Source organism: Peromyscus eremicus, chromosome 4 (assembly GCF_949786415.1).
Source record: "Peromyscus eremicus chromosome 4, PerEre_H2_v1, whole genome shotgun sequence".
NCBI lineage: Eukaryota > Metazoa > Chordata > Mammalia > Rodentia > Cricetidae > Peromyscus > Peromyscus eremicus.
The window spans coordinates 64,860,305-64,870,702 of NC_081419.1; the positions used below are offsets into that span (position 1 = coordinate 64,860,305).

The 10,398-nt window shown below is 36.1% G+C and overlaps 1 protein-coding gene across 2 annotated transcripts; it reads right to left on the reverse strand.

Annotated features, from left to right (window-relative positions):
- Window positions 1-1,690: 1,690 nt before the first annotated feature.
- LOC131908304 (olfactory receptor 4C46-like) lies at window positions 1,691-9,982 on the reverse strand. Of its 2 annotated transcripts, XM_059259356.1 has the most exons (2): window positions 9,969-9,982; window positions 1,691-2,606 (listed from the first exon to the last, which is right to left on the reverse strand). In XM_059259356.1, the coding sequence occupies exons 1-2, from the start codon at window positions 9,980-9,982 to the stop codon at window positions 1,691-1,693; spliced, it is 930 nt and encodes a 309-aa protein (XP_059115339.1). The 2 variants fall into 2 exon arrangements, with proteins under 2 accessions (XP_059115339.1, XP_059115338.1); XM_059259355.1 differs by lacking the exon at window positions 9,969-9,982 and having other exon boundaries at window positions 1,691-2,626.
- Between the last annotated feature and the right edge of the window lie 416 nt (window positions 9,983-10,398).

Consider the following 10,398-nt stretch of genomic DNA (forward strand, 5'->3'; position numbering starts at 1 on the left):
GATGGAAGTAGATGAGAAGATCCACAGCCGAGCTCCAGGTGGAGCTCAGGGATGAACGAGAAATACTGAGAACATGATTGGAAAAAGCACAGGGACAAATAGCCAAACTAGTGGAAATGCATAAGCTATGAACCAATGGCTGAGGAGCCCCGTGAAACTGGACCAGGCCCTCTGGATAAGTGAGACATTTGATCAGCTTGAACTGTTTGGGAGGCCCCCAAGCAATGGAGCCAGGACCTGCCCTTCGTACATGGGCTGGCTTTTTAGAGCCTGGGGCCTGTGTTGGGACACTTGCTCAGCCTTGTGTAGGGAGGAGGGGACTGGATCTGCTTTGGCTGAGTCTACCAGGCTGGGCTGACTTCCCAGAGTAGACCTTGCCTTGGAGGAGATGGGAATGGGGGGTGGATTGGGGGGAGGGCTGGGGGGTGGGAGGAAGGAGGATGGGGGAATCTGTGGCTGATACATGAAATTGTTAATTATAAAATAAAAAAAATTGTAAAAAAAGAAAACTGAACAGAAAGAAAAGAAACTTTAAGTGTGATAAATTTCCTCCACTCACTAGAAGTGCCTTCCTCCTAAAGTAGGTGTCTACCTGAAGGGCTTAACTACATTGTCTGGAGAAACTATTATGGCAAGCTCTGAGGGCATGCATTTGAAAGAGAACAAGGATGGGTATATGGGAGAGTTTAGGCAAAGAATAAATGATGTATTATATTATAATCTCAAAATTAAAAGATAATTGGAAAAACTTAAAGAAAATAGCTTATGTAAATCACTCCCACAACCCTACTTTTCTTCTCAAACGATAACTAACTCCAAGGAAGATCTATGAGTGTAGTGTGACTTAGGTGCACTACATTTCAAAGAACTTCCTGATTTGTTTAATTTACCCAGGATCATGTGTGATCATGGTGGGGCAAACTTCAGGCTCTATCACTTCAGCTTTAACAATGTAGACTCGCTAGACCAAGAGCCTTCATTCAAGTGTTGCAATTCAGGTAGTGATGAGGTCTTTGTTCATATATTTGATTGTGACATGGCTAAAGAAGAGTGTCCCTAGTGAGTAAATTAGAAATGTTGATAATTCCCTCATCTAAAGATGGTGGAGGAGAGATTCAAATATCAATGAAATAAGAATATGAGTGCCATTTATCATGCAAATCCTACTACTCAACCTAACAGAGCTCAGAAAGGTAGTTATGATTGAGAGAATAGACCATTAATGTTTCTGTTACCACTCTTTACTGTTAATGGGGGCTTGTAGTAGATAAATATCACAGAACCAGGAAATATCAATGAAAATTAAAAATGGGGTTTAGGTGGCAGGAGTCAACAGCAAATACTCAACTTCAAAAGACATAATTTGTTGTGCCTAGATAATGAATAAGATAGTTGAAACAGAAATCAGGATATTCTGACCTGAATAGCCTTGTGGCTCACCTCATTATAACAAGCATTTCTAGAGTGAGACACAATAATTAGTACCGAATAAGCATTAGAGAGTGTAAATGTGTGTTATACCAGTAGTGCAATTATAACCTAGACAGGGTTAGGTTTATTCATTATATGGTTCTTATTTCTGCTTCCTTCAATGCCACACCATAAATGACAGTTGTTTTAATCCCCATGCTGTAAGTGCTCTCAATACAAAATGTACATTGAATCCTTTCCTCATTTTCACAGAAATTATTTATTTGTCTTCTGAATCAATTTTTCTATTGAGCAGTCCCCTAATAGCATCTTTCATTTGAGCATTTCTCAAAGTATAGATTAAAGGGTTTAACATGGGAGTTATCATTGTATAGAATACAGCAACTGCCTTATCAATGGGTAATGTAATTGCAGGCCTCATGTACACAAAAATGGAAGGCACAAAGAATAAGACAACCACTGTGATGTGGGAGACACAAGTGGAGAGGGCTTTGCGCCTCCCTTCTGCACCATGGTTTCTTAGTGAACACAGGATAACTGTGTAGGAGCCTAGAAGAAGAGTAAATGTTAATAGACAGATAAACCCACTGTTGGCAGCAACGAAGAGCCCCAGAATGTGAGTATCAGTGCAGACCAGTTCAAGCAAAGGGTTGAGATCACACATAAAGTGATCTATGACATTAGGGCCACAGAAAGGTAAATCAATAATGAACAGGATCTGTATGATTCCATGAAGAAAGCCTCCCATCCATGACACTCCCACTAGTAGGTTACATACTACTCGGTTCATGATGGTTGCATAGTGCAGTGGCTTGCAGATGGCCACATAGCGATCATAAGCCATCACAGTAAGCAAGATGACTTCAGCAGCTGCAAAGAAATGCTCTCCAAAGACTTGGGCCATGCAACCATTGAATTGGATAGTCTTTTTTTCATGAAGTGAATCAAAAATCAGTTTAGGGTTATTGACAGAAGAATAGCAGGCATCAATAAAGGAGAGATAGGCAAGGAAGAAGTACATAGGGGACCCTACCAATCGACTGTGTGTAATGGTGACTAGAATGAGCAAATTTCCAGCAACAGAGACTATGTAGATGACCAAAAACACCACAAATACAATTGTCTGCATGTTTTGGTTCTGTGTGAGCCCCAGAAGAACAAATTCTGTCACATTCCTCTTCTCCATCTGCCTCATGGAAAAGTTAGTTACATTGCCAGGAAAAATAATGCATCCTCAACTTCATTTAATTTCTGCATTCTCATAATTAATATTTAGATGCTGCTCAGTTGTAAAGTTTTGTGGATATTGTTATTGTTTTTCGTATACAAAAAACAGTTCTTCATACTTTGTGTTAGTCAGGTTGACTCATGGATGACATGATAAAGATACATGCAAAGAGTACAAACATCAACATCGTTGTAGACAAAGCTGGAGGTGGAGGATTTCAAGTAGGTAGAGAATCAAAGTGATGGCCACCAAGGTGAAGCTAAAGATTTTTTTCTTTAACTTATGAAATGAGGAACCATAAAAGATAATTAAAAATATAACTTCAAAAGGAGCAAGTCATTTGAATAAGAGGAAACTCTGGGAACCAATATAGTAAGCTGACTCTTGTGCCTTGGAAGAAACAGAATTGAGTTCATTTCTCCATCAAACTCTGGAAAGGAAACTGAGGCATTAGACTATTTATCAAGTTTTCTTTTCATCACTTAATAAGATATTTTTGCTTTGCAAAGAACAAATACAAATAAGTTATGAGTCTATATCTTTCAAACAAATTAAGAGAATCTGGAAAAATATTCATCTTGATATACCTATCCAAAATAAATATTAACGAGCAATTAGAATAGCCTAACACTGGATATAAAGAAGGTCAGGATAATAATAAAAATGATTTAATAAAGGAATAAATGTGTTATTATAAACTAATCCATAATAATTGACAGTATATGTGAAAGCCTTGTAATAGCTATAAAAAGTATTTCTTCTGTGTACTGCACATTATTTCTCATTTCTTTAATACTTTTTTTTTTTTTTTTGGTTTTTTCGAGACAGAGTTTCTCTGTGTAGCTTTGCGCTTTTCCTGGAACTCACTTGGTAGACCAGGCTGGCCTCGAACTCACAGAGATCCTCCTGGCTCTGCCTCCCGAGTGCTGGGATTAAAGGCGTGCGCCACCACCGCCCGGCTCTTTAATACTCTTAATAACCTGTGTAGATGTTGCTATTTATCTATTTTATTTTTTTACATTTTAAAATTTTCTATTAAATTTTTGCTTTCATACAATATATTTTGATCATATTCTTTTCCATTTCCCAGATTTCCCCCACTCAACATCTCTCTCTTTCAAAAACAAACAAACAAATAAGCAAAAAGGAAAAAACAAAGAAACAATAAACAAAAAATGAATCACCAAATAAGAGTAATTTAAAACACTAAAGGCAGATTTTGAAAAAGTCAGTAAGACAAAAATTACCAAAACAAACAAAAAACACATATGCATTGTATCATGGAGTTTGTTTGTGTTGATCAACTTCTCTAGGGTAAGGGGCCTGCCCTGGAGTGTGATTAACATATCCAGTGTCACTTCACTGGAGAAAACTGATTTTCCCTTCTTCAGCAGGGGTCAATTGCAAATAGCTTCTTGGTTAGGGATGGGACTTTGTGTTCACTTCTTCTAATAGAATATTTTAAAGAAACAATTTCCAAACTAGACTAAAAAGCAAAAAGAAAGCTCATTGAATCCGTAAAAACCAAGATTAACAACATACACCTTGACAGACATTATGTCCTAATAAATACAGTGTCTTTTAGTTAGGACTTGGCAGCCTATTTGGGGCACGGTTCATGGTTTCTCTCCCTCCTAACCATCTCTTAAGACTCCGTTAAACCATAAGATCAAGGCATCCACTGGTAGTAGTATGTATCCTTGAACTATCTTCTGACTGAATCTGCATTGAAAAGGTGAAGTATAGCTATTGGAGAAGTAATAAATTAATAAATAATTCAATTAATTAAAAAAGAAGCTAGCCAATTTTTTTAAAAAGCATCCTCATCCTTTGATGCTAATTGTTCATCAGCTGACTGTGTTTGCCACATCTAAACACAGGCTAACAAAGCAGAAATGAGCTAGAAGCTAACTGATACAAAGTGAGTAAAAACAGGGAAGCAAAAAATGAGTGTAAAGAAATGAAATGGGAGATTTTTCACTAATCAAGGGGGTCTAAGGCTGCTTGCATCTCATAAAACTAAAGTTTATTATACAACTTGTAATTTATAGGTGGAGGAAATTAAGAGAGAAACCCATGTCAGAAAATTTGCATGAACACTTTGGCAAACTTCTGTCTATAGATCACTTTGACTGAATATTGAGTGGCAAGACTTCTGTGCCAGTTTCTTAGCTTAATATTTTGACAGTGCAACATTTTCTGCAGCTCTAAATTTAGCAAGCACCTCCTTTCCTCAAGAAATTCACAAGGGCAATTGGGGCTTTCTATTATTTAGGTTTCCTGTCTCATAAGAATGAATCCCATGTAGATATGTAGAGGGAATCCATTGGGTTACAGACCACAGGCCTTCTTGTTACATGTCATAGTCCTTTTGTAAAGTACATGCTATCACCATCAGGGATAGAAGTTCTTCTTTTCATCTACTCCAGGGATTCACAACATTTATAAAACACAAACCATTGATGATTGGATGTTATTTTCCTTCCTTACATATTTCCTATCTATCTATAAAATCTATAGCCTCTCTTGTGTCCTCTCCATCAGGTTAAGGGGAACATGCCACTACAAGGACTTCTCATTTCCCACTCAGATGTGTTCAGAGACCTTGCAAGGAAGGCTTGAATTTGTTTAATTTGTCTGACATTGACTTGCAATCTTCTGTCTACCTACCAGTAGATTGTAATAATCAATAATATTTGTTGAGCTACTTCCATCTCCCATGCCTGTAAGTTTCATTCAGTTCAATGCGTAGTCAATGTGAGCTGGTGTTCCCTTCTGTGCTAGATAGTCAAATTCTTCTGTTATAGAGTCAAATTATCCCATTTTTCTTCCCTGAGACATAAAGTAGAGGCCATCAGTTTGGGTTTTCCTATCACTTATGATTTAGTTATCCCATTCTCAATATTTTTAGAAGAATAAAATCCACCTACACGAGGAATACTTGTATTTAAACACTCCTTTAATTTTTTTCATTGCTATCTTTGGAATTTTTTTTTTTTTGCTCCCTTTGAGTGAGATACACCATTAAGAGATGAGAGGAACAGCCCTTTTGTTTCTGAAAAGTCTGAAAATGATGGGTTCTAGGAAAAATTATCAAAGTGCCTTTCAAATAAATAGTATGCTGGAGTAGAGGAACTTCAGCAGAAAGCAGCTGCATATCAAATGTCAGCTCAGAAAACAGGCATCTCAGTCTAATGGAAGCTAAATTTGAACTTTACCAAAGGCACCAGTGGCACTTCCTCAGGCTGCTCTGTAGGGGACGGGGTGTCTGCAGCACAGATTGCTAGTTTTAATTTGTTCAAGTGTGTTTTTGTGATAGCTGGCTACAGAGGTGGCCGAGGGACACAGTCTCTGGGGGCATTAAAAAAAGGCTATTTATCTATTTTAAAGGTAAGGAAATGATGGATAGGACCATGTATAGGATCAAAGTAGTATTAAATAAAATGACAATACTTACTCTCTTTTAGTAGTAGTTTCTTACAGGTATTTGTTTAATCAATCTCACTTGTAAACAAAGTTGCTAATTAATATCATTATTTTTCTACAGTTTTTATAGTTATTTTATATAATATAAAACCAGGAAAGTTAAAGTTCCTATGCTGGAAATCAGAAGAAAATGATAATTTTGATTATTATTCTTCTTAATTTTGTCTGACAATTTTTAACAAGTGTTATTCCTCAAATTCTTACCATTATAACTATACTCCATAATTGCCGTTTTATACAAATGTGGGTTCATAATTTACTCTGAATGTGCTTATAATACTTCATTGCATTTTATATGATTTGAGTGATAACTTCATATGACCAATTTTGTCAGTGAACATGTCAATGAATCATGATTATTTACATTCCAAGTACTAAGAAATTCATGCTTTGGATTCCTGGAATTGTTCTTTTATCTTGGCCTACCTTAATGTCAGTTTTCTCTAACATTATTATAAAGTGAGGGTCTCAGAATTCTCTTGTAATCCATTAAGAACACATCCATTCAAGAACTGTGAGGAGCAAGAAGCTTGGTTTCCTCTGCCCCTCCTCTCACCTTACATTCATTTCCTGGCACCACATGAAGCTGCTTCGTCATCTGTCTATTAAGTGAAACCTGCCTTATAATTTATAGTGAGAATTGGTTAAAATAGAAAAACATGCACAACATACAAGTACAAGGCTTTAAGTTATTTTTTGCAAAGATGTATACACTTACCAGATTAGCATGAGTGAGTGGGCAAAACATGGTGAAACATTTGACTCTGTCATGAACTCAAGAAGAATCTTCCCCAACCCTACTTTCTAAGAAGTCAAAAAGATAGGTCTCACGGTGAGTTATCTGTGTTTGTGCTTAGAATCAAGGACATAACAATAATACAATCAATAATAATTTTTGGGAATTATGAGTGAGAGGTACAACGAATCATTTTTATCCTCATAATTTATTCTCATTATTCTTATTAATGGAAGTATATAAGGGCAAAATAATATTTCATGTAATAAATAGGTGGGTCTTATTAATTGCTTGATTTCTATTAGTTTCACATTATCTAATGATAATGATAAAATATTTATCTGTTGAATTTTAAAAATTAGAATGAAGAGAAAAACTTCTCTGACTGTATTTGACAAACGTTAAGAAGTGATGATTCCCATATGTGAAAAATCACAGTATCTAATAAAGCACATTTGAGAAACATACCTTAGCAGTTGGAAATGATCTTGACCATGGTTGTGAGTGAGTGTTCAGTGTTCACATCAAAACCACCTTCAGTGAGACACTCCCCCCAGAGAAAAGAAACTTTTACTATGAAAAAAATGAATACATTTGCAAAGAAAGTCCTTAGATAACTTACTATCAAATAGACATGTGTTAAGAAAGTGTCTCCATAAGAAAAATCTTCCTCTGTTCCCCCAAATTAAAATTATTTCAAAGAAAGCATGAACTGTGATGCTTGTAGGGCACTACAGAGAAATAATATTTGTTTTCTGATTCTGGTCCTACAAGGCAGGAGGTAGCAAAGCTGCAAAAAACATTCAAATCATTCCACTCCTGGTCAATCTTTCAATGAGGAAACATCTGTGCCCTACATTAAAAGAGTGTTTAAAGTCATATGCTTCCAGATTTCAGCAGTTTTGTATCTGAAACTTGTCTCACGGGAATTCATTATCTCCTGTGATGGAAAGAACTTCTTTTAGAAGCTGGTGTTCTACAAATCTTTATTGACACTCACCAGGTTTTCAGCTGGGAGCTGAGTTCCCTGTACCTGGAAAGTTATTATTACATTTTTTTTTTAATGTGAGCTTTTCTTGTTAAGAATCCACATACTAGCAGCACTTAGTACATAACCTGGAACTTGCCATATTTTATTGAGGCTGTCCAGAGATACTCCTGTCTCTGCCCCAGCCTCTAGTCATCCCCTAGTGCTGGGGTTACAGGTGCATGCAGCCACTACCAGCTTTCAGGTTGATGTTGATGATAGAACTCATCCTTGTAATACATGCTTCAAGCCCTGGCCCTCTAGGAAACTTTTTCTAATAAAATGAACTGACATTGATTTTCATCTATTTTAAACTGATTGTTTGAACGCAGACATATATTATTATAAAGTTATGTTTTATTTAAAATACCTTATTCAAATACCGTATTTAAAATAACTCTCCTATGCATGTATCCTATGTCTTGCAAATAACTGAGATTATTTTGGGCAAAATAATAGGCAGCAAGAATTTTAATGGCATAGGGAATGTTGATGTGCAACACTGAATATTAAATGCAAGATGAGAAACAATGTCACAAATAGGTGTGTCTTCAAACTTTCAAACACACACACACACACACACACACACACACACACACACACACACCAGAGTTAATAAAAATGGCAATGATTTTATACTCACCACTGTAAAGCTCTCTATTTTATTACATTTTGGAAATTTTTGATGTTACCTGAAAAAGTAGTTTTAAAAAATCAATTTTAATTTTGAGATCAATTGTGCATTAGCTAAATACCAGTAAAGTCTGTCTCCTGAGAAAAACAGGGTTTATTTTAGCCATTATTTCCACCATTCCCCACCCATTCCTTTTCTCACCTCTGGCTGGAGACATATTATAGCAATATTGTTATATCAAGTATGGTCAAGTGCTGATGAAGAATTTTTAATGAAACATACTTAGGAATAACTTTAGACATTTAGAAAACTTGAGGGAAAAACAGTCCCAAATAAGTCACATACAATTTCTCCTTTGTCAAAACTTACATTCTCATAGTTCATTTGTTATAATTCAGAAACTGGCATTAAGACAGCCCTATCAACTGAACTCTAGAATATATTTGGATTTCATCAGATTTATTACTATTATCATTATTATAATTACCAGTCTCTCTGTAGTCAAGAATATGAACCGCAACATCAAACTACATTTTATTCCTGCTTTCCCTATAAGTCTTCTCACAACCTAAACATGTCTCAATTTTACAGGCTTCTGTTGTTGTTTAAGCCAGTAGGAATCAGGTACAATACTGAATGACCCTAATCTGAGCTATTTGTTTTAGGATAATATTATAGAGATGGAAGGTATTAAGTTGAATCCTATCACCTCATATAACTTCAGCATCACAGCCAATCAATTGGTTACAGAAGCGTCTATCATTTCACATCACAAGAAAGCTGCTATCTTTCCTTTCCCTAATCTGTATTTTAAAAATGAGCTACTAACTCTAGTTTACTCTCAGTGCGGGTCTATGTGAGTTGAGTCTCACTTTCTATAAGAGTAGTAATTTGGGAATTTTTTTGTTTAAGTATTTTTTATTTCATTGAAAATAATTTTTCATATAATATATTTGGATTATGGCTTTCCCCCCAGCTCCTCCCACTTCTTCTGTACACCCGCTGTTATACAGATCCATACCCTTTCTGTATCTCTTAGAAAACAAACAGGCATCTAAATAATAATAACAATAAAATAAGACAAAATGAAACAAAACCAAACATATCAGAAGAGGACAAAAAAAAAAAAAAAAAAAAAAAACAGAAAAAAGAGCCAAAGAAAAAACGTTAGAAGCCCATATATATCCAGAGACACATGTTTGTACACATAGGAATCCCATAAACACACAAAACCAGTTGCCATAAAATATGTTAAAAGGACATATAAGACAAGAAAGAAAGAAAGAAAGAAAGAAAGAAAGAAAGAAAGAAAGAAAGAAAGAAAGAAGAGAGGGAGAAAGGGAGGGAGGGAGGGAGGAAGGGAGGGAGGAAGATTCTGACATAACATTATGAGACAAAGAACCTTCAAAGGTGGCATTGAGTTCACTTTGTGTTGGCCATCTATTTCTGGACATGGACCTACCCTTAAGAGTGGTTTGTTTTCCCACTGAGACTCCCTTGGAGAACACTAATTTTTTATTTGAAAGTGGTTATCAATTGAAGATAGCTTCTGGGTTAGGTATGGCTGTTTCTGTCCACTTCTTTCAGCTCTAGGACACCATCTGTTGCAGACCCATGTATGCTACCTCAGTCTCTGGGTTTATATGTGTGGCCATCAGCTGAGTTTAGAATGCCTTGTTTCCTTGGAGTCTTCCATCCTCTCTGGGTCTTATACTCTTTCTAACTTCTCTTCCACAGAGTTCCCTGAGCCATGAGAAAGGGGAGAGATTTAATAAAACATCCATTTTAGGGTTGAGTGTGCCAAGGTTTATCACTCTCTACATATTTTTCTGGCCGTGGATCTCTATATTTGTTTT